Below are 24,733 nucleotides of genomic sequence, written 5' to 3' on the forward strand. Positions count from 1 at the left end.
GTCACACTAGAGATGTAATGACATTTCTACCAAACACAATCTCTCCACTTCCTTTTCCTAACTGGGCCTGCAGTTGGGGAGCTTTAAAGGGTTTGTTGTCCCCCTGGGGACATTTTAGTATATGGAATCCAATATGTTGTACTAACAGACTCCCTGGACTAAATAAAGATTTTAGATTAAAGTCTCCCTGTCTTACCTCCCTGTGGTTTCTGCATTTCAAATTGTTAATTATAATTTCCTTAAAAGCATCCTAGATAGTCCACAGAGAAAGGCATGGTAATGTGTCTCTGTCAGTATTGTCTCAGAGTTCAGTAAAACATCATCCAACATAAACAGGGAAAAATCTGAAGGAGTATTGCCACATGAAACTCTGTACAAGGTTTCTGCTTTTAAGGAAATACTACAATTAGTCATTTCCTTAATGTTTTAAGAAATTGAGTTTGCATCATTATCTGATGAATGGAACAGAGTATATCTATCTAAATCAAATGAAATAGCTTCATCACATCCCTTCTAACAACAGGGCAGGCAGTCTGCTCATTACATAGGCTTCTGATTCAGATAATTGAGACACTTGCAGCTGTCTTTTAATATTAGGGTGAAAGCAGCGTGTTCCAGTGTAGTCAGCTAGAAAGTGCTAGTGTTCTCTGGTGCAGCTTGCAAGATTCTGTGAAGCTTTTATTCTATTTAATTCATCTGCAGTATGTCATTAAAACTTTGATATTTCAGCTCTCCCTTGAGTGAAATTCCTCTTGAAGTCAAATGGGATTTTTCTTGAGTGAGGGCTGCAGAATCCAATCCCTTTGTTAATATTTTGAGAAAAATCAGTGTCTAATGGTGAGATATGACCTAACAATCTAGAAATGGGGTCACCTTTCTATATCTATAGAAGACTTTTTTATTTAATATTATGAAAATCGGTGCAAGCACAAAGTTCTTCCATTTATCAGCTGATAGGGTGCTTCCACACTGTACTGTAGGTCAAAATAAGATATGCAATTTGAGCGACACAGATTGTGTTTCTTATTTCGATCTTATTTCAAAATAGCTTATTTCAAAATTTGGCACTGTCTACACACACTTTTTTAAAATAAATCACTATTCTGAAACATCCCTTACTCCTCGTGGAATGAGGTTTACAGGGACATTGGAATAATGAGCCGGTTATATTTCAGAATAATGAGTGCACTCAAAAGAGGTAGAATAGTTATTTCAGGATATCTTTGGTATCCTGAAATAGCACTGCAGTGTAGACATAGCCATACTGGTCCCAGGTCAGAAAAATCATCTCCAGCCAGCACTGGACGTAATGAAATTTTCCAAGTCAGGCAAAGGGTGAAATCTCTCATTTCTTTCAAAAATGGTTTGAAACGTCTGTCTTGCTGTGAGTCACTACCACTTTAACTTTTTTTTGGATTATTACCTTAATAGCAAATTATTAATTCAGTTGCATTTAAGAATCATCTGGCTCCTCCAGCCATGTAGAAATAACTAGAGTCCTATGTGTGCAGCGCTATCTGTGTTCACCTGGTGGCAGTCATGGCATTCCACAAACCTGTGGACAACTTCTCTCTCTACACATCCAATGGTGAAGCGATTCCTCACAGGCCTGCAGAAAACGTGCCCAAACCTGCGCGCGTCCCCCCCAGTGCCACCGTGGGACTTGAACTTGGTTCTCAACACACTCACCACATTACCCTTTCAGCCACTAGCCACTACATCACCACAATACCTGCTCATGAAAGTGGCCTTCATAGTGGCAATAACATCAAGACGGGTAGGCAAAATTGCAGCCCTCATGGCCGACCTACCTTTCACTATCTTTACCAGGGATCAAGTTATACTCAGGCCTCACCCGAAGTTCCTCCCAAAGGTCCTATCCAACTTTCACTTAAATGAACCTACCGTATATACTCGAGTATAAGCCGAGTTTTTCAGCACAGTTTTTGTGCTGAAAAATGCCCCCCTCGGCTTATACTCGAGTCAGCCTCCTGCTCGCGGGCGGGCTCAGCGCGTCTCTGCCGCCGGCCGGGTCTAGACGCGTGAGCCCGGAGCTCCGGCCCCCCAGCCCCTGCCCTCCTGACCCTCTCAGCCCCCCTGTCCCCTTGTCCCCCCCAGCCCCTGTCTCCTCGTCCCCCCAGCCCCTGCCCTCCTGGCCCTCCCGGCTCCCCTGTCCCCTTGTCCCCCCGAGCCCCTGCCCTCCTGGCCCACCCAGTCCCTGCCCCCTCAGCCCCCCAGCCCCTGCCCTCCTGGCTCTCCTGGCCCCCCAGCCCCTGCCTGCCCGGCACCATGGGCCCTTGCCGCGTAGGAGGAAGGGCGTTTGGGGCCGTTCGCCATGACGCTCGGGTGCAGCGCTGAGCTCGGGAACAGCTGGGCCAGGAGCCAACTCGGCACCGTGGGCGTCTGTTCTGGAAGCGCCCGGGAGCCCTGATCACGAGCTTGGGCCCGATTCTGGGGCAGGTGCACAAGGACCAGCCGCTGCTCCCTGCTCCCCCTCCCCTCCCCTCCCCTCCCCTCCCCTCCCGTGGTAAAATCCAGCCAGCACCGGCACCCGCTCCCCCCGCTGGCTCACTGGCCCATCGATGCCCGGCTCTGGTCTCTCACAGCCCCCCCCCCCCCCCGCTGGCTCGTTTAGAGGGGGCTCGTTGGCAGGCGAGGGGGCCGGAACGTGGGGGCTGCGGGGCGGGGGCGGGGGCGGCGGGGGCTGAGCTGTGGCCATGCCTGCAGAACCATATTGTTTTTGTTGACCCCCTTTTGCACTTACAGAGCTAGGTTATTGTTTTTCTTTGAAATAAATATTCATGTAATTTTATTGGTATCTATCTTCATTTTTTACATTTACCAGTAGCTGCCTCATTTCCTACCCTAGGCTTATACTCGAGTCAATATTTTTTCCCAGTTCTTTGGGGTAAAATTAGGTGCCTCGGCTTATATTCGGGTCGACTTATACTCGAGTATATACGGTATTTACTTACCTGCTTATTTCCCTAAACCTCATGCCTCCTCCGAAGAGGACATATCACACATGTTAGATGCAAGGCGAGCAATTGTGTTCTATCTGGCTAGAACTAGGGGAACCAGAAAATCGGATAGACTCTTTGTAGCTTGGTCTGGGCCACATACGGGAACAGCCATCTCGGCACAGCATCTATCCAAATGGATTGCCAGCTGCATACATACAGCTTATGAACTTTTTGGCAAGCAGCCACCACAGATTATCAGAGCTCACTCCACGCGTGCAATGGCCGCAACAATGGCCTTCCTAAATAATGTACCATTGGTGGACATTTATAGAGCACCACATGGTCTCCCCCCCATCACACTTTTGCACAACATTATGCCCTATGGAAAGGGACAATACCCTCCACACGTCTGGCAGATGTGGTCCTTCCTTCCTCTACATAAATGACTCCAGTGGCTACTGCCATCTGGTGGGTAATGCTACTGAGTCACCTGAGCACCCACAGGGACACCATTCAATGAAGAAGTTACTCACCCGGTGCAGTAAAGATGGTTCTTTGAGATGTGTGTCCCTGTGGGTGCTCCACCTCCTCCCTCCCCCACCCCCGTCCTCCCCTCTGCTTGGAGTCTTTAAGGGGCTTCAGATAGAAAAGGAACAGATGGGGTTCATGCCGCACATGCACTCAACAAACTTCAGGGGTGCGAGAGACTGGGTGTGCAGGTGCCGTGCAAGGGGCACTGCTCACCAAACATCTCCAATCAGAGGAGCAAGGACGCACCGAGACCTGAGTGGAGCACCCACAGTGACACACATCTTGAAGAACCATTGTTACTGCACCGTGTGAGTAACTTCTTCGCATTATACTGTATTGGGCAGAGGCTTTACACAACATCCCTGACCATCTTGGCTAATAGCCACTGAAGTATGTACCCTTCATGAACATATCTCTTTTGAACCCCCATGTTATAGTTTTGTCCTTCACAGCATTCCCTGGTAGCCAGTTCCACAGGTGAAGAAGTTGCCTTGTGTTTCTTGTTGCCTATTAATTTCTTGGATGACACCTGGTCTTTGTGTTATGTGAATGGGCAAATAATACTTTGTTGTTCACTTTTTCCACACCATTCATTATTTTATAGGCCTCTATCCTGATTCCTCCCTCCCCCCCCCCCATCATCTCTTTTCCAAGCTAAACAGGTCCTAGTCTTTTTAATCTCCCCTCGTACAGCATAGCCTCCATAATTTTTTTTGTCTCTCTGTCTTATTTTCAATTCTGATATATTTTTATGAAATGGGGTGACCAGAACTTCAGGCAGTATTCATACCATGGATTTATACAGTGGCATTGTAAATATGTTGTCTTACTATCTATTCATTTCCTAATGGTTCCTAGCATTCTGTTAGCCTTTTTACTGCTGCGGCACATTGAATGGATGTTTTCAGAGAAATATCCACAATAATTCCAAGATGTTTCTTAAATAGCAACAGATAACTTAGACCCCAGAATTTTGTATGTATAGTTTGAATTATGTTTCTAGTGTGCATTACTTTTCATTTATCAACATTCACCTGCCATTACTTTTGCCCAGTCATCCAGTGGTGTGGGCTCTTTTTGCTTCCTCCCTGTTCACCTCTTTTTCCAGATCACTAGGTAGATGTGGTGAACTACACAGATCCCACTGCAGATCCTTGGGGAACTTTCTATTTAGATCTCTTCCCTGTGAAAACTCACCATTTGTTTGCTATCTTTTAACCTGTAAACCTCGATTTTTGAGGAATAAGAGGTCTTGTGAAAGAGGGTTTTTTTTCCAACAAATGGCCCCATTTACACGGGACTTTAACGGAAAAACCTCTTCCGCAAAAAGAATTGGAAGAAGATATGAAAATGCGAGCGCAATTTGCATATCCTCTTCTGCAAAAAAATTGCAGTGTAGCCGTAGCCTTACTGTTCCATATGGGGACCTACTCTCTTATTCTATGACTGCTTACTTTGCTTAAGAATCTTTGGTGAGGGACCTTGTCAAAGGTGTTCTGAAAGTCCAAGTACACTATATCCTTTGTATCACTCTTGATCACGTTTGACACCTTCAACGAATTCTGATAGATTGGGGAGGCATGATTTCCCTTTACAAAAGCTGTATTGATTCTTCCCCAGCAAATTGTGTTCAACTATGTGGCTGGTGTTTTGTTTTTTTTAACTCTAATTTCAACTAGTTTTCCTGGTATTGAAGTTAGGCAATCCAGCTGGTAAGCCTTTGAGCCTTTTTTTTTAAATGGCATTACATTAACTATCCAAAAGCCATCTAGTACAGAAGCTAGTTTATAGAACCCTGCACAGATTCAGAATTTTGTATTTGCATCCTCATCTGTAGCTGCAAAAATGAACTGTAGATATTTGCATCTGCATCTGTGGATGCAGATACTTGTGGCTATAAAGTGGTTATTCACGGATTTGCGGGGTTTTACCGATATAAGTGATAAGTTACATAAAACAGAATCATGACTGGTGCCTAAATACAGTGAGCGTGCTACAGTAGGCAGGCTATGTGACACTGAAGATAGTACTTCTTTAGCCCATTCTGGAAACCTAGGTCCCATTCCTCCTTTAGATCTCTTGTGTCACTCCCTAGTTTCAGAGCCTACCTCAAGAAGTAACCCCAAGATGCTAGCTGCAGTGCCTATCAATAGCTTCACAGTCTGGAACCAAAGCCGTCACTATCCTGGCAGTCCACTGGAAAAGTTCAGTCATGCTGGGTGCCAATGTGGGTTCAAATTTCTGAGAATATTGCTACACTAGCATCTGAGCTCAAGAAGAGATGCAAGCTATTTCTGTTTAGTGCAGCACTGTAGCTGTCAGAAGACTCTCTGATTGTGGAAAGGTTGTATGGGGGAGGTGTTTTCTAGCTTAATTGGCCATTGGTATTTTGGTATCAGTGCCCAGATACATGCCAAATGATTTTAAATAGAGAACTAACCTAAATAATCCTGAGAGTGGTGAGTGGGAGTTGTCACAGAAATAACACATGCTGGTGGAAACACAGCATAATTAACTGCTTTATTTAGATAATTTACTAGTGAGTTATTGGGAAGAGCTGAAATCAGGAACTCTGCTGCAGCTGGTTATGTCCACACTGTATTAAGACCTATCTCTGGCCTGAGTCATCTGACTTGGGGCTTGGTTTGAAGGGCTATAAAATTGCAGTATAGACACTTCCAGTTGGGCTGGAGTCTGGGCTCTGAAACCTGTTCCCTTCCTGTCCAAAGTGACCTCTTTACAGAGAAATTAGGTTTGGAATTGAAATTGAACAGTTGTTGTTTGAGGCAACATAAGGTCAGAATTCACTGAAGGGTTCATTAAACCAATCAAGTCCCTCTGTGTGTGTCTTTTGCTGGAGGGCTGTGTCACTGGCTGATCCTCTGACTCCCAAATTCATTGAGCCAGCCTTGGAGAACAGACAGCACTTTTGAAGCAGCATGGTTAATGTAGCTGATAACCAAAAAAGATTTAGAATTTCTTTCATTTCCTTTCCAAATACAAGCACAGTTGCCACAATTATCTTGGCACTCAGTGCAGTCACACAACCTGCATATAAGGATGTGCCTACAAGGGATGTAAAAATGCATTTAAAAGTGTAACTGTGTAACCACTAAAAATCCTAGCAGTTACACAGTTACATGTGCTGCAATATCTGCAGAGCCCGCAGTGAAGCCTCCTCCTTGGGAGCGGAGCCAGCTCTGCTCCCAGTTAAGGATATTAAATTGTGTTTAATCAACTAGTCAATGGAATTTCATCAGCTAGTCAATAAGCAGGGGAAGCTGCAGCAGGGTTAGCTCCCAGACCTGGGAGCTAACCTCACTGCAGCTCTGCCTTTTAAATGTATTAAGAGCTGGCAGGCTCTTAATGCATTTACAAAACCTGAAGTGCAGTGCCTGAGACTGGGCATGAGCTGTGAATCAGCTGATTCCTGGCTCACACCAGGTCCCCCGCTCTGCCTCTGCCTTCCCAGCTAGATCACAGATTCTGGTCTCCTCTTCTTCTGAATTGGTTCTCACAGCTACTTGGCTCTCTGCATTCAAATCACTCCCTTGCATTTAACCTTTACCATGCTACTTACAAGGAAATAATCAACCAATGGCAAGTCTGGGGGGCTTGAGATGATAATTTTTATATATAACAAATGTAAGACTACATATTTAGTATATATTTGAGATAGTGAGTCTGTCCATTTGTTTATTTGTTCAAGAACTCCTAAACGGGCAAATTAGTCGAAATAATAGTGAAGAATAAAATTGTGAAGCATGTAGAATAACATAATTTGTTGGACAAAAGTCAACATGGTTTCTGTAAAGGGAAATCCTGTCTTACTAATCTATTAGAGTTCTTTGAAGGGGTTAACAAGCATGCGGATAAGGGGGATCCAGTAGATATAGTATACTTGGATTTTCAGAAAGCCTTTGACAAGGTCCCTCACCAAAGGCTCTTGTGTAAATTACATGGCCATGGGATAAGAGGGAAGGTCCTTTCTTGGATTGCGAACTGGTTAAAGACAGGAAACAAAGGGTAGGAATAAATGGTAAATTTTCAGATTGGAGAGGGGTAACTAGTGGTATACCCCAAGGGTCAGTCCTGGGACCAATCCTTTTCAACTTATTCATAAATGATCTGGAGAAAGGGGTAAGCAGTGAGGTAGTAAAGTTTGCGGATGATACCAAACTGTTTAGGATAGTCAAGACAGAAGCAGACTGTGAGGGACTCCAAGAAGATCTCACCAAACTCAGTGATTGGGCAGCAAAATGGCAAATAAAATTTAATGTGGATAAGTGTAAAGTAATGCACATTGGGAAAAATAACCCCAACTATATGTACAGTATGATGGGGGCTAATTTGGCTACAACAAATCAGGAAAGGGATCTTGGAGTAATCGTGGACAGTTCTCTGAAAACTTCAACACAGTGTGCAGCGGCGGTCAAAAAGGCAAATAGGTTGCTAGGAATTATTAGGAAAGGGATAGAAAATAAGACACAGAATATCTTACTGCCCCTGTATAAAACTATGGTACGCCCACATCTTGATTACTGTGTACAGATGTGGTCTCCTCACCTCAAAAAAGATACTTTGGCCTTGGAAAGGGTTCAGAAAAGGGCAACTAAAATGATTATGGGTTTGGAACAGGTCCCATATGAGGGGAGGTTAAAGCGACTGGGACTTTTCAGTTTAGAAAAGAGGAGACTGAGGGGGGATATGATAGAGGTATATAAAATCATGAGTGGTGTGGAGAGGGCCGATAAAGAAAAGTTATTTATTAGTTCCCTAAATAGAAGAACTAGAGGACACCAAATGAAATTAATGGGTAGCAGGTTTAAAACGAATAAAGGAAAGTTCTTCTTCACACAGCGTGTAGTCAACCTGTGGAACTCCTTGCCAGAGGAGGCTGTGAAGGCTATGGCTATAAGAGAGTTTAAAGAGAAGCTAGATAATTTCATGGAGGTTAGGTCCATAAAAGGCTATTAGCCAGGGGATAAAATGGTGTCCTTGGCCTCTGTTTTTCAGAGGCTGGAGAGGGATGGCAGGAGACAAATCGCTTGATCATTGCATTCGGTCCACCCTCTCTGGGGCACCTGGTGCTGGCCACTGTCGGTAGACAGGATACTGGGCTAGAAGGACCTTTGGTCTGACCCAGTACGGCCGTTCTTATGTTCTTATGTTCTAAGAGCTAGGACCACCAAATTTGGTATGTAGCTTCCTCTTATCCTAACTTAAAGCAAGGTCAGGGTTTGGTTGTGCTGGGACAATGTGATGTGCCTGGAATGCAACTTTTTCATAACACAGAAAGGGAGGGGGCTGCTAGCAGGGACAATTATTCTGTGTAATGACTACAGGGGGGCAGAAGGGGCTAGAGATTGGGACAGCTATAACCCCATTGGGGCAGCAGAGGATGGTAAGCTTCCCACCTGCCCTGAGCCCCTTCTGACCACTCAATCCTGACTCTAGCACCCCCACATATACTCTGAGTTCCCATCTACCCAAGCCCCTGCCCTGACTCCTGCACCCCCCACATCCACAGCCTCCTATCCTGACTTGAGCAAAGTTGGGTATATACGTTACCATTTAACCCAGGCCAATCAGCTGAAGTGTCCTGATGTACATTATCTCTCTTTCCCTTCCCTTTGTCTGTTAATCTGTGAGTTCTTCAGGAAACGAAGTGTCTCTTCTATGTCTGTACAGCACTCAGGTGATACTGCAGTGTAAACAATATTAAGGGCCTACGCCACAAAGTAAACACATAGGCTACGTCTAGACTACATCCCTTTTTTGTAAAAGGGATGTAAATTAGACGTATCGCAATTGCTAATGAAGCGGGGATTTAAATCTCCCCCGCTTCATTAGCATAAAAATGGCTGCCGCTTTGAAATAAGGGATAAGGGATCTTTCGGAAAAGGCTTTATTTTCCGCAAGATCAGCGTCTACACTGGTGCTTTTTTCCGACAAAGCTCTGTGCAGGGAAAAAAAGCGGCAGCCATTTTTATGCTAATGAAGCGGGGGAAATTTAAATCCCCGCTTCATTAGCAATTGCAATACGTCTAATTTACATCCCTTTTACGAAAAAGGTATGTAGTCTAGATGTAGACATAGTTAATAGAACTCAAGTTAGCAGATCTTGGATTTGTTAACCTAGAACTTGAGTGTCTATGCTTATTTGTAACCCCAGGTTAGGAATTGTTGAAACCCTGGGTCCCAGTCTAGAGCTCCAACGTCTACATTGCATTATGTGCACCCATATCCCAGAGTTTCTAGTGTCCTCCCAAAATGTGGCCACTTTAGCCCTCTGTAATTAATGCAGTGTAGGAAAACTTGACAGTCTGCTAAACTTGACTGTCAGGAGGACAAAGAAAATTGGCCTTTGGGATTTTGAGATACTTTTGGTGGACTCCTAGAGAACAATGTGGTGTGATGGCATCTACCCTGCAAAGCAACGGGCTTGAACCAGGGGCTCAGTTTGACTAGGCTCAGACCTTTCACAGCATGGGTTCCCGAGAGTCTGGGACTTTAGATCTGAGCAATTGGTTAGTGTAATTTGTGTGCAGACAGAATGGTAGTAGGGGCCTGAGTTTGAAATATATTGCAGAGTAGACATAAACAGGATGTCTCAACAGGATTCACCAACTTTCCTGGCTTACAGCTCCTGCACTCTCTGAAGCAACCAGTGCTGTATCAGACCCTTTGGCTAATCTTGTACAGCATTTGCATGGTAATCTCTAGACCAGAGGTGGGAAAAATATGGACCATGGGCTGAATCTGGACTGCCAAGCCACTGAATCTGGTGTCTGTGTGCTGCAGGAGCCTCAGCTAGACTCCCTATCTACCCCGCTCCCTTATGCTGCTCAGAGAAGCTTGCTGCCATGGCCATGTGCTTCTGTGAGTGGTGCAAACCCGGGGGGAGAGGGAAAGGGGCTCTGCATGCTGCCCCCACCCTCAGCACAACCTTTCAGCACTAATTAACCAGAAACTGGCCCAAAACCGGCCAATGGAAGCTGACCGCTACCAAGATGGGCAGCACGTGAAGTGCCCCTCTCCCCAAGCTCACAGAGTTCAGAGCAGCAGATGGCCCCTACCAGCCATTCTGAGTGACCTATGGGGGCATGGAAGGCAGAAAACATTACTGATGAGCCTAGTAGGCAGGGCTGCTGGCCAGCAGCTGTCCAGGTTAAGTGGCTCCCAGCTAGATCCTGCTTCTGGCACCTAGCCCCTTCTTGCCCCCAACTCTGTGCCTGCCTTCCTGCCCCCCAACCCACACAACCCAAATCCTCTGTGTCCCTGCTACTAAATCCAGACCCACTTCCAGACTCTGTTCTCTTCCTTTTACTCCTCCTCAAGGTCACAACACCCTCACAGATATTGCATCCCATCCCCTATACCCATTCACAATCCAAACCACTGCACCCCTTCCTTCACCCAAACTCCCTCCCAGATCCCACACCCCTTTCCTTACCCCAATCCCTTAATCTAAGATCCCTTCTGCACCCAATTTCCATCCCAGATCCCGCACCCCCTCCATTAAAATCATGGAAGGTATTACCAAATTCTTGGCGTGTCTTTCCACCCCCCCCCCCCACATCAAAAACTATTGCTCACCCCTGCTCTAGACAATCTGTTCCTCACCTGCTTTTTAGCATAGTACAAGGCTTATGTAGAGTCATGTTGCTTCCTAATCATAGTATCTCAACCCTACAAATAAGTGTGTCCAGAAGGAGCCATCACAGACTCCTGATGAAGTCTGAGATTTCTGTGAATGGCAGAACTCCATGTAGTTACCCTGAAACTGACAAATTTTCACAGCAAAAGGATTTTTAGGCTTCCGCATACAAGGCTAGACGTTCTACTTCTCATTGGGGAACTTGCACATGGCCCTGGGATCTGAATTAAGCCTTGATCCCAGGTCTTAGTTAGAGCATCTGCCTTCATGTCTACACAGCAACATTATTTCAAAATAACTGCTGGCTGCGTAGACGTGGTCTAAGTTATTTCGAAATAATGTCAAAATACTGTCAAGCTGGAGGTCTTCTTACTCCAACCCCTGTAATCCTCCTTGTACAAGGAGTAAGGGAGGTTGGAGGAAGAATGCTCTGTTTCAAAATAAGTGCTGTGACGTTGCTCAATGTGAGTAGCTTATTTCGAGATAAGCCCTGCTGTGTAGACACACCCACAGCAATCAGAGATCGGACTCAGGATTCAACAAAGCCTGACACAGGCCCTGGAGTCTATGTAACCCTATAGTTCTGGGTTTCACTTGGTGTATAAGTTGAAAATACTTAAGCTAAAATGTTATCCCTTTTTCTTTTCAGATACTAGGATGGCTCTGAGAGCTAAGCTCCTATTTAGCGTCCTCTGCCATGTGGCCTGTACTCTTGTGTATGGCTATCCCACTGATCCTGGAACTGAGTTCCGCTCCGCGTTCTCTGTGGCTAGAACCAGCAGCATGGAAGGGAGTGTTGAGATGGTCATCACCTTTGACAAGGTCTATGTGAACATTGGCAATGACTTTGATCCCAAGACTGGGATGTTTAGGTGTCGGATCCCTGGGGCCTATTACTTCTCCTTCACAGTTGGGAAGTACCCCAAGAAAAACTTGTCGGTCATGCTGATGAGGAACAGGAATGAGGTGCAAGTGATAGTGTATGATGAGCATCACCGGAAAGAGCGGAAAGTGGCTAGCCAGAGTGCCATGCTGCAGCTGGACTATGGAGATACAGTCTGGCTGCGTTTACATGGGGACCCTAAGTATGCCCTCTACAGCAATGTAGGCCCATACACAACTTTCAATGGGTATCTCATCTATCCAGATACCTCGGCCTACTTCCAAAATGGTGTGGTCTCTCAAGAGCTGGGGGGAGTAGTAGGACTGCCCCATCCAGCCATTCATCAGCTTTCAGGAGAGCAGAATGAAGCCTCAGAAGGACATATGTTGTCCGATCAGCCAGCCAGAGAACACGACCCTCGCTCTGCATTTTCTGTTGCTCGCTCCCAAAGCCTCTTGGGGACAGATGAGAAGCAAACCCAGCATGAGCCAATCACATTTGACACAGAGTTTGTGAACATTGGAAAGGATTTCAATTCCTCAAATGGCATCTTCTTGTGCCGCGTGCCAGGCGCATATTACTTCTCCTTCACCATTGGCAAAATGCCTTTTAAGACCATGTCAGTGAAACTTATGAAAAATCACAATGAGGTTCAGGCCATGATCTATGATGACAACCACTCCAAGAGGAGGGAGATGCAGAGCCAAAGCATTATGTTACCTCTGCATTACGGCGACACTGTCTGGCTCTACAGCCACCAGCATGATGGCTACGGTGCCTACAGTAACCATGGCAAGTACATCACCTTCACAGGGTTCCTTATCTATCCAGAGGCTCAGTCAAAGCCACCCCCAAGTCCCAGTTCCCCCACCAAGGTAAAAAATCGAAATGCAGGTGTGAAAGGAACATAAAAGAAGTCAAGATACAGTGGACTTGGGTGCAGGTCCTGGTTGAACATCAACCTCTACTTGACAATGTTAAAGAGCATGCTAATATGTGTCCAGTGCTTTCTTTATGCTGCACGCTCGTGTCCTGACTGCAGGTCCATTGCTGTTTCTGTCATTCATCTGTAGAATGATCTTTGCAGGGTATAGTGTGTGTCCAGTGTTACCATTCAATTTAAGCATAAAGCATGAGGTAGTTTGGGGGCAAGAGCAGTGAAATTAGGTGTGATTCAGGGAGCCACTGCAAAAATGCTGGAAGACTGACCGAAGACAACTCCACCCAGAAGGCACAGCATCTGGTGACATCCAGAGGAGGCCTGGGGGAGGAAAAATGTAACTGAAACCAACGTAATAAAAATACAAAAGAAAATGTGCAAAGTTTGCTGAGACACACTTTTTGTATAGGTGCAGGACTTGTGTTTATAGCTTGTGTGTATACCTGCCTGCCACACTGATTCTGGTTGGGAGAGAGGTTCTGTGATTGTGTGAAGTACTTTGTGTTTGTAGTATTGTGGAGACTGTTAAACAGAGTTAGACTGTATATCACTGCACCAGAGCGTTTGTGTTTTGTGGGAGGCCAGAGAACTGGAGGTGGAGGACCAATGTTGCCATTTATTGTGAATCTCATAGTATAATAGCTGGTGTTTTGCTTAAAGCCTCAGTTGCTAGAATCCACAGACTGTAAATCCCAGCTTTCATAACAGCCCCTCCCACCAGTAAGTCTCTAGTTCTTGTAGTTATGGAGAAAAGTTTGGAAAAAAAAAACTATGCATGCCATAAAAGCTTCTAATCAAGAAGGCAAGTAAAAACAACCCAAAATGTGTATTTTTAAAATCTCCTGATTTGTGGGGTGTCCAGCTCACGATTTTTTAACTTTAAGGGATGGTAATATACATGTATGTATGGCTGTATAATGTGATACTGATTGTACTGAACTGTACCACTGCCAAGAAATGGGCATTCTTAATATTATGGTATGGCTAGTCTTCATAATACAACATTTTGTTTCCTTGTTGCTCTACCTATCCCTGCCTTATGGTGGTGGCGTCCCCCTACTTCCATGGTATAAGAGATTATTTCTGTATCTATGCTTTCATAGTCGGGGGCTTTGTCTAGACTGGCCAGTTTTTCCGGAAAATCAGCCGCTTTTCCGGAAAAACTTGCCAGCTGTCTACACTGGCCGCTTGAATTTCCGCAAAAGCACTGACTTCCTACTGTAAGAAATCAGTGCTTCTTATGGAAATACTATTCTGCACCCATTCAGGCAAAAGTCCCTTTTGCGCAAAGCTTTTGTGCAAAAGGGCCCGTGTAGACAGCTCAGATTTGTTTTCCGCAAAAAAGCCCCGATCGCAAAAACGGCGATCGGGGCTTTTTTGCGGAAAAGCGCATCTAGATTGGCACGGATGCTTTTCCACAAGAAAAACTTTTCCGTTAAAAGCATTTCTGGAAAATCATGCCAATCTAGACACAGCCCTTATCTTTGCTCCACACTGTTCCAGTGGCTTCATTCCTGCTATAGAGGGACTAATGTAAGTGGCACTAAGATTGCAGGAGGCTGGGTGCAGAGGTAGCACTGTAGACTGAGAGGTGATCGGAACCCAAGAATTCAGTGGCTATTAGGGGGCTCCTCAGAACTATGGGATTAAGGTCTTGTATGAGATCTGTGTTAAAATGTCAGCTTCACTCCCAAATTTAGCAAGGCTTTATAGGTCTTAGCCTAAACTTTGGCTGAAACTTGTCATCCACTTGGCTTCATTTACAGTCTTTGTTCATTGCTCCAGGGGTGGGGAACCTAAAGCTATCCCTGGCTTGTCTGGATCTGGACCCTAAGGCTTGAGGCTTTCCCCCAGCATTGGGAAGCCTGTGCTGGTGCTCCAGCCCCTCACCACCTCCCTACAAGGCTGGAACACACCAAATCTATGAGTCTGGACTCCCGCCCTCTAGGCTCTGGTGTACAAGGCGAATGTCTTTCCCTTTCTTAGCAGGGGTACACATCAGAGAGGGTTTGGTTTTGGGTTTTTTGGGGTTGTTTTGCTTCTCACTTGTTTGTGGCTCCTGAATGATTTTTCTATGTTTCAGTGGCCCCCAACCCAAAAAAGGTTCCCTGCCCCTGGTTCAAGAGAAGATAAAGCCTCTAACCTAATGACCCATGAGAACCTCCTTATCATAGACCCTAATCAAATCCCATAGTCTCAACCAAGAAAGATGCATCTCACATAGGGTCTTTACTCAAACTTTGGTAATACTATAGTCTCAAATCTTTCACCCTCTTGTGAAACCCAAACTGAGCCTTAGGTATATTTCAAGTTCTCTGCCTCAAACTATATTAACCTCATGGAACTCTCACCCTACACAACTGAGGCTACGTCTACACTGCAGGCTTCTTGTGCAAGAAGCTTTTATCGGAAGAGATCTTCCGCAAAAACTTCTTGCGCAAGAGCACGTCCACATTGCAAAAGTGTGTCAAAGAAGCGATGCGCTCTTGTGAAAGAGAATAGACACTCTCTCGAAAGTAAGCACTAATTGGTATGCACAGAATGGCCACGAGGGCATCTGTTGCTTTTTCCTCTTTCCGTGCAAATCCCACCTTTCCCCGTCCACACATGCCTTTTTGCGAAAGAACCCTTTCACAAAAAGGCTTCTTCCTTGTAGAAAGAGGAATACCAATTGTGCAAAAACCCCTCTGTTCTTTCGATTATCTTCCACAAAAATGTGCATGAGGTGTGGACGCTCTGTAAAAAACTGTACACTAAAAAAATGTGTACACTGAAAAACTCTGTAGCGTAGACATAAATGGGTGAAGGGGAAGAAATAAGAACATACAAAGAGGTATAGGATTACAACAAGAGGCAGCATTTATATTTTACATCCACTTTCCAGAAGTTAGAATGCAAACAAGATCCTGGTCCCAACTTCTACACGCTTTGCATGACTTATGCCTTGCAAACTCCAGTTTTTTTTCCTGTAAAACTGTAACTCTGACCTTTTAAAATTATTCTGTGTCCCAAAATCTACTTGCTTATGGGCCTGCCATTATTGGGTTACTGCTTCTCATCTCCATCTGTCAGAAAATGAGAGAAATATAAACTAGGTCAAAAGTTAATTGCTGCTGTTGGGAATGTCTTTTGTCTGCATGCATTTCTGAAAGTGGCTCCCCTGTGGAAGTTGTGAATCTAGTGAAACTGTGTGGGAAGTATGACACTAACCATCAAAGCACAGGCTATAGAGCAGAGCTGGGCAAAAAATAGCCCGTGGGCTGCATCCTGCCCACCACGCCACTGGATCTAGCCCGTGGACACAGCAGGGAACCCCAGACATGCTCCCTGCTTGCCTCTCCCCATCCGCACGCTGCTCAGAAAAGTGGCTGTCGGGCCATTTCTCTTTCAAACTGTGAGCCCAAAGAGGAGGGGGGAAGGCTTCATAAGTGGCCCCTACCCCCACTACAATTACATTGGCCATTTTTTGGCCAGAAATCAGCCACTGGATGCTGCCTGTTTGAATAACAGGCTGCCACAAAGCACCACACCTCCTCCCCTCTGGCTTGTAGTTATTCACACACATGGTCCTGAAGCCTGTGTGAGGACAGGGCATGCAGGCTGGCTGGCTGAGAAACATGCTGGGCTGCTGGCTTGGAGTCACCCAGGTAAGACTCCTGACCAGAACCTGCCTCTGGCACCCCAGTCCCTCCTTTCCCCAACTCTCTGTCCCCCAGTCCACATTCCCAAAATCTCTGTCCCCCTCCTGCACCCATACCCCCTCCCAAATCCGGCACCCCAATCCCTTGCCCCAGATCACAATCCCCTTGTAACCTAGGTCACAATCCAAAAATCCTGCACCCTAATTCCCTGCCCTAGGTCAAAATGCAAACCTACACCCCGCCCCCCCCATACCCAAAGCCTCTGACCTAGGTCACAATCCCCTCCTGCCCTAAATCATAATCCAAACCCTTGCACCCCAATCCAAAGCCCCAGGTTACAACTGCCTTCTTCATCCAATCTCCATCCCAGAGCCTGCACTTCCTCCATTAATATCATGGAAAAGTGTGGTCCTTGTCCACTTTCCAAAATCTTGGAGTGTCCCCCCATTAAAAAATATTGCCCATCCTTGCTATAGAGGCTCAGGATTAGTGCATCTGTGGTCTAAGTGGGGGACTCACCACAAACTGAGAAACCAATATAAAATAAAACTCACCTGAACGAACTGAAAATTGTTTTTAATACCAGGCTGCAAGGAGTATGAAAAAAAAACCATAATTGAGCTCTCTATATTTTTATTGATTGAACTCCTTATTATAAAGATAATGATTATCACATATCTAGAAGAGGTAAAATCTTCTAAACACATAACTGGATCCCCATCTTCAAAAGTTTAGTAGATAAGATATAAGCAAATACCCATTCTGTACTAATATGATGTGGGAAATTATACCAGAAGAGTTCATGGAATCAGTATATTTTCAGGTGTTTTTGGAATGAAATGAATGTACATTATTTGGGAAACTGTTCTAGGAATATAACATAAATCACCACAGAGTGCAGTCATCTATAATGTGCAACACAGCAGCTGTAAAAACAGCACTACTATGCCACACAGAGTATGTCTACACTTACACCCTCTTTCGAGAGAGGGATGCAAATGAAGACATTCGAAATTGCAAATGAAGCCGGGATTAAAATACCCCACGCTTCATTTGCATATTTGCATTATGGCACTATTTCGAATTAACTGAGGGTATGTCTACACTACCCCCCTAATTCGAACTAGGGGGGGTAATGTAGTCATACGGAGTTGCAAATGAAGCCCGGGATTTGAATTTCCCGGGCTTCATTTGCATAAAGCTGGCCGGCGCCCTTTTTAAATGCCGGCTAGGTCGGACCCCGTGCCGCGCGGCTACACGTGGCACGGGGTCCGACCTAGCCGGCATTTAAAAAGGGCGCCGGCCGGCTTTATGCAAATGAAGCCCGGGAAATTCAAATCCCGGGCTTCATTTGCAACTCCATATGACTACATTACCCCCCCCAGTTCGAACTTGGGGGGTAGTGTAGACATACCCAGACACTGTTAAGATGCGGTTATTTCGAGAGAAAACCCTTTTCTCGAAATAACAGGTAAACCTCATTGTATGAGGAATAAGGGTTATTTCGAGAGAAGGGTTTTCTCTCGAAATAACCGTGTCTTAACAGCGTCTGTTCTTTCAAAATAGAGCGAATTTTAAAATAGCTCCATAATACAAATATGCAAATGAAGCATGGGATATTTAAATCCCAGCTTCATTTGCAATTTCAAATGTCTTTATTTGCATCCCTCTCTTGAAAGAGGGTGCAAGTGTAGACATACCCATAGTGTGTTACTGTATGAAGAAAAGATACTGTAGCCAACTGCAACCATGGGGAATTCAGGGAGGCAAACTAGAATTACTTGAGATGGAATTCAGTCATTACAGGCTAATACCTGAATCATTATCGCTAATGGTTGGCAGTGATGGCAAAAGTGCATCTCAGAAGTATCCTCTATGGAGGTTCTAAGGAGATAATGCAGGCCTTGTTTCACACTTAAAGATGGGACAATAGCTGATTGATAAATTCCTAGGATGTTGCCAGTACAATACAGAAAGCAAAAGAGGAAGAACGGTGGCAGTTCTGCACAGTAACCAGCATAATCTGGGATGAGTGGCACCACTCTGAATAACAAGAATGCAACTGAATCTCCTCGTGTCCATATTTTTACTCAGTGCCTCTCTTCATCATGGCAGGGTTGGAATGATACATTTTTTTCAGGGAGGTTAAATAAAAAGGCTTCTCCTTCCAGGGCCAGGAAGCTAGGAGAGTGGAATTTGCAGGGCAGAATCCCTTGCAGAGATCATGGATGATTTCATCAACTAGCTGAGAAAAGAAACTGATCCAGAGATTTTTGTCCAAGCCCTGAATGGAACGAATCTGATAAGCGCAGTAAACACTGGTGAAGAGAAGCTGATCAAACTCTACTAGACTCAGGGGGGCATCTGCCTGTGAAAGATATTCCAGCTGCTCCTTGATCCCTTCTGGTGTCTTAGGAACCTGGTGCTGGAAGATCTGGAGCAGTCGCTTTGTTGAACGCAGAGAGGCCAGTTCCTCATCTTGCAGTCTGATTGTCTTGTTAGCCTCAATCTCTAGTCCTTCCCAGAACAACTGGAAGAGGAGGACAGTATAAGAACAAGAAGTCTAGGGCCAGTCACTTTAAATTGCGCCACATTTAACTTGGCGCCCTAGGCAACTGCTTAGTTCGCCTATATGGACAGGCCACCCTTGTTCCCCTCCCTCACCTCTCATTTCACTCACAGCAGCTTGTCTTATCATATTAGCCAAGGGTAGCCTGGCTTCTAAGTAATTCAAAATAAAAGGAGAAAGTGGCTATTTTCATTATGGGGAGAAAAAGGGAATCATGGAGAAGTTATTGCTAGGAGCCAGAGCACCTTAAAACCAGTTCATAAAATCATGAGTCATGGTAGTATCACAAGGGCTTGCAATGCTTCTTGCCCCATTTGACATATTTGGGCAGAGACTCCTCTTACCTCCCTTTCTGGGCCTGTTCCCTTTCTGCCTTCCCTAACTTGCACCTTGAAGTTCCCTATTTCTGCCTCTAGCATGCCACTTCTCTGTGTCCCACAGAGGGTGCAGACTTTCCATAGGGGAGAGCAAGAGATTAAAAAATCCTATGTCTTGTTCAGTGCTAATGAATTTCTGTTCCAAACTCAGTTACCTTTGCCAGTGCAATCACTACATTTCGGTGTGGGATATGGTTAAGCCTCTCTTCAAGCCTTCACTTGTCTAGCCCCTTATTCCTTGGATCCTTCTCTGCTTCGCCTTGCATCTCCCCCACTTTGTATCTAGCTCTTTCCCTTCGCTTTGGTGAAGCCGGGTAGCAGCTGATTCCTCCTACCTCCTGTGCACCCAGCACTTAGCTGTTACTAGACCTGCCAGCTACACACCTCGCCGCGAGGCCGCAAGTTGTCCCGCTCGGCCTGCCCACAGCAGCGGCTTTTCCCTGGGGCATAGCCCTGGGCCCCGCTCCCGGCCGGCTCCTGCACGGGACTCAGCCCTGCCACGAGGGAGGGGGCGCACTGGACGCGCCAGTGAGAGAGGGAACAATTCCAGCGGGGCAGGGTGTCGCCTCTGTGGGAGCTGCACGGCCCCACACGTGGGGGTGGGGGAGCTGCGCAGCCCCATTCTCGGACGCGATTTCTCCTGACACGCTCGGGTTGTCCTCGCCTGCCCTCCGGCAGGGCGGAGCGCCCCGCTCCATGCGGTGGCCTCGCTGCGAGCGAGGATCCGGGATCTGAGCTGCCGCACGCCCCGCCCCCAGGGGGCTCTGCACTTCCATGCAGCCCTAGCAGGGGCCCGCCAGCCCCGCGCCTTTTGGAACCGGCACCGCTGGGAATACAGTGCAGCTCGCGGCCGCTGGGCGCCCTGCTGCTCCAGCCCGGCACGGACCTGCCGGCTGCTCTCGAGCGCGCAGCGATTCTCTTCCAGCGCGCCCGTCAACTGGAGGGTCGAGCCAAAGGCGCCACCTTGTGGAACAGGTTGTGGCGACAGGAGATTTTACTCTTGCGTCCACTTTCATAGAGAGCCAAGGGGGGTGAGATCTGTCTTTTGTTGGACCAGCTTCTGCTACTGACAGGGCTCTGATGAAGAGCTCTGTATGCAGTAAGAGATATTATCTTACCACCTTGTCTCTCTAGTATCTTGGGACCAACACTGGCTTCAGCAACATAGGATATTTCCTATGGTCCTTTCAAGAAGTTCCAGGCAGAACTCACCGGTAAATCTAGCCCTTCACCCTGGCACCAAGCTGGCTAACTTTTGCCCTGGCTCAGGGACCTCCTTCATATCTGCTTTCTCTGGGTTCATTTGAAAAAGTGTTCCTATTGCAGAAAGAGCTGCCCCATTCACTTATTAGCATCTTAAGTGCTAACCCACCCCCTGAAAGTGCCATAATTAATCCTTCCTTCTTCAGAACATAAGCCAACCACTAACTCATATGTTGGGAAGGTTATTCTATAATTATCCATTGTGGGGGGTTTTCTAAAGCATTTGGCATTGGCTACCAATAGAGACAGGATGCTGGACTAGTTGGACCTCACTGGTCTCATTCACTATGGCAATGACTTGGTGGAGATGCACACTAAGGGTGAGCCTACACAGCACCCTTACTTCAAAATAAGCTATGCAATTTGACCTATACAAATTACGTAGCTTATTTCTATGTTAATTCAAAATAAGGCGCTATTCCAAAATGCCCCTTATCTCTCATGCAATGAGGTTTACAGTGACATTGGAACAGCAAGCCTGTTATATTTTGATATAATGAGCTTGCTCTTAAGACGTGGAATAGCTATTTCAAGATACTGGAGGTATCCCGAAATATGTCCTCTGTGTAGACATATCCTAAGGCATCTTCTAGAGTCCCTGAAATAGAAAAACAACGAGAACTAGCTGAACATTTGAGTGTTTAAAGCTGGATTGGTCAGGATCGCTCCATCCACAGGAGCTCCCACACTCTCATCCTTTCCCAGAGTCCCAGAGCATAACCCAAATGACCTCTAGAATGATGTTGGCATCCTCCAGCTTGTCATAAAACACATTGTCATCAGCATGGCCTTCAGTGTGAAGTTGCCCATCTGGAAAACATTAAGAGAGCAACAGCTTAACACATACTCCCTATTGTGTCTCAGTAACCAAGTCTATCTGTCTTGGATATTTCTGATGTGTGTATTCCTGTGATATGCAAGGTTGTGAAAATACAGCATTCCCAGCCTATGTTTACACTGCATGGTTATTTCAAAATAATTTTGAAATAATGGGCTTTTTACTCCAACTTCTGTAACCTTCATTTCATGAGGAGTAAGGGAAGTTGAAGGAAGTATTCTTCCTTTGACTTCCTACTGTGTAGACAGCACCAAAAGCCAAGTTAAGCGACTTCAACTTCAGCTACACAATTAATATATCTGAAGTTGCATATCTTAACTCGACTTTAGTTTGCAGTGTAGACGTACCCCCAACATGTATAGACATGCAGCCTGATAACTCTCCTTGAGCTAGTGCTTAAAAATAACAAGATGGCTGCAGTAGCTCAGGCTAACCATCCGGGATGCCATCAGAGTCACACTGCTATTTTTAGACACTAGATTGAACAAGGATAGCATGTGTATGTCTACCTACACTGGAAATTACACCTCCCAGCTGCTGTGGAGATGTATCCTAAGTGTTAAAGAGTGAGTCTAACCATTGGATTTGGGGGAGCAGAATTGGGCTTTTATAAAGGAGATAAGCAGGTTAAAGAAAGGGAAAGGAGGATTTGAGGACATTAACCCCTTATTCCTAGCAAGTATCATTCTGGCGGTGGAATATCAGAGAGCTAAAGTACCTACTTTGGCAAGTCTGTAGGAAAACCCTCATGCTGGGTTTTCTCTCTCTCCCATGTGGTCTGAGAAAGATTCTGAATTGCTCTCCTTCAGTGACTGTTTTGTAGCATCAGCCTCCAGGAATACATATTATGCAGTTACATATGAACCATTAGGATACCACCCAAATCCTGGATGGATGTCACCTGGGGCTTTGGCTCATGTCAAAGGGGTTTAAGCTGAGTGAGGTGAACACTGTATCAGGGAGTAAGAGTTTCTGGCCACTGGAAAGTAGCACTAAATTATGATTTTGTGACACAGGTCTCCTTCTTTTCTTGACCTGTACTAATGTATACTAGCTCTCTTTCTATTAGTTCCAGACTTCTCCTTCAGGCCAGGAAAGAGAAAGCAGGGTTAGGTTGGGTGGGCCAGGATTGGGAAGCGACTAGCATTAAACAGAATTTTATGCAGAAAGACAGTGCTGGGAGAAGGAATGAGAGGCTGGCTGTCTTTTTGATGAGGGGAGATCTGGTCCTCATGTGAAGCAGTTTATGTTGGGTAAACTAGCTGCAAGTACTCAGCATATTTGTCTGTGGGATCCCAAGAGTTAAAATTAGCAGGTGCACTTAATGAACAGAAATGTGATTTAATCTTTTAATTATGTGGTGCTTCTACCAAAATCAGCTTTCAACTTTCCATTCTTGAGGACAGTTCTCCATGGGAATGTTAAGAGCTGTTTAGAAATGGATACTGGTTTCCCTTCTGCCTGAGGGAAGGTTCATTTCTTTACACAGCTGCAGGCTCCCTGATCAAATCCAGATGTGCTTTCAGAATGTTATTTGGGATTCTAGCTGCTATTTCCATCTCCTCAGTGCACATTCCAGCAAGGCTTGTCTCAAGTAAAGAAACTGCACCCTCTGAAAGCTGCTTTTCTGGACTTCTGCTAGTGGCTACCTGACTGCCATTCCACCTTCTGACTACAGCTAAGTTTGCAGATGTCTTTACTGGGGAACATCCAGCCAGCTGCAGGGTTTTAATAAACTAACAGAATAATCCTCAAATTACTCCTACTAATATTTTTAAATTCCATTCTCTGTGACAGTGTATAAGTTGAGTAAAACATAAATATTTGAAAATAATTGTCCCAACTTTCTTCAGAAGTAGAAGCTGTTCTCATAGGGCTTCCTTCACAATCTTTCCTCATCAATAGCTTAGTAAAGACACATGGAAAAGCTTTCTCCAGTGGGGACTGAAGGAGTCTTGCCTCCTGTCTTGAAGAGTGGTGGTAGATCTGCCTTACAAGAACAGACAGTGGGTCTCTCACATAGGGGACATATGAGCACTGCATAGGAAATAATTCAGCAAGCGACCTTCTGTAAGTGTCAACAAAGACTGTAAAGGCATAAAAGGCATTTGGGGGGGACAAATAAGTACTATATGTCAGGAGTAGATCCCTCTCAATTTTCCCAGAGACAAACTCTGCAATCCCTCTTCCCTCTGACAGAATAGAGTCCAGCACTGAGAGCAAATGATTTGTGCTCTATCACAGAAAGTTGTTTTTGTCAATTTAGCCAACCCTCTGGCCTATTTGGGATTTAGGTAAAACCCATCACCCATGCACATTTGCTTTGCAGAGCAGCCTCCTCCCTTGCAGGTGCATCTCCTACCTGTCTGCCTCCATGGTCCAGCAAACACACAGAGGACCAGAGCAATCCACATCCAGGTTCTGAGCTGCAGCTGGAGCATGGGTGCCATGCCCGGTAAAGGACCCCACCACTGATTCTGTAGATAAATATCTTGGGTGAAGTGAGAGCTGTTTACTGTGGCTTCTCTCCTCCTTTTCTCTAATCCCAGCAGCCTCCGCTGAAATGGATCCTCCCTTCTCTCTGATTCCAGTCCAGGGAAGGGCCTGCTGTTGAATTGTCTGTTCCCAAAGACTATTTTCCATTACAATCTGGAAACTTTAAGACTTTGTTGTTTAGTTGTTGGAAGAATTCTGATTTTTCCACCTAAGTATTTTAATGGGAAATTTCTAATTCCAAGAGATTTTCCATTTAAACATGTAACAAACAGTTTAATCTAATTTCCCTGTGAAGTGTGAATATCCTCATCCTCCCCACACCAGAATGCTTTTTCTCAGCTCCCTGGCTTCCTTTTACATGTTCTGCTTATTAAGTTTGGAATTTTGAAAACAATCTTGAAATGTCACAGCAGGCTGGGGTTGGCAGCCTCTATAGGCACCACAGCAGGACAACAGCATCCAAGATATTCAGTCTGACAAAGGAAAGGTGAATTCTTTCAACTGTAGAAAACCTCCTGAAGGGAATGTTTAGTACAATGATCTGTCAAACGACAAAGACAAAAGCCAGTTAG

At 45.5% G+C, this 24,733-nt stretch overlaps 2 protein-coding genes across 3 annotated transcripts in view; one reads left to right on the forward strand and one right to left on the reverse strand.

Annotated features, from left to right (window-relative positions):
• The window catches only part of C1QTNF4 (C1q and TNF related 4), a 31,636-nt gene extending 17,634 nt beyond the window's left edge, over positions 1-14,002 (forward strand). For both annotated transcript variants that reach the window (XM_075927434.2, XM_075927435.2), the window contains one exon: positions 11,804-14,002. In XM_075927434.2, coding sequence (XP_075783549.2) covers positions 11,804-12,948 — 1,145 coding nt within the window. In that variant the 3' untranslated portion in view covers positions 12,949-14,002. The remainder of the gene's footprint in view (positions 1-11,803) is intronic.
• Positions 14,003-18,257: 4,255 nt separating this feature from the next.
• FAM180B (family with sequence similarity 180 member B) lies at positions 18,258-24,482 on the reverse strand. Its single transcript, XM_014568648.4, has 3 exons — positions 24,028-24,482; positions 21,558-21,637; positions 18,258-19,148 (listed from the first exon to the last, which is right to left on the reverse strand). Exons 1-3 carry the CDS (start codon positions 24,113-24,115, stop codon positions 18,705-18,707), a joined length of 612 nt encoding a protein of 203 aa, XP_014424134.1. The 5' UTR covers positions 24,116-24,482; the 3' UTR covers positions 18,258-18,704.
• Positions 24,483-24,733: the final 251 nt, after the last annotated feature.

Source organism: Pelodiscus sinensis, chromosome 5 (assembly GCF_052426305.1).
Source record: "Pelodiscus sinensis isolate ZL-2025 chromosome 5, ASM5242630v1, whole genome shotgun sequence".
In the NCBI taxonomy this organism is placed as follows: domain Eukaryota; kingdom Metazoa; phylum Chordata; order Testudines; family Trionychidae; genus Pelodiscus; species Pelodiscus sinensis.

Bases quoted from the DNA above. Each gene is read 5' to 3' on its own strand.
- FAM180B (XM_014568648.4), bottom strand. From the start codon at position 24,115: ATGGCACCCATGCTCCAGCTGCAGCTCAGAACCTGGATGTGGATTGCT. The intron at 21,638-24,027 runs GTAGGAGATGCA...AATGTTTTCCAG, and splicing joins TGGACCATGGAGGCAGACAG to ATGGGCAACTTCACACTGAA. The intron at 19,149-21,557 runs GTCATTTGGGTT...CTCCTCTTCCAG, and splicing joins ATGCCAACATCATTCTAGAG to TTGTTCTGGGAAGGACTAGA.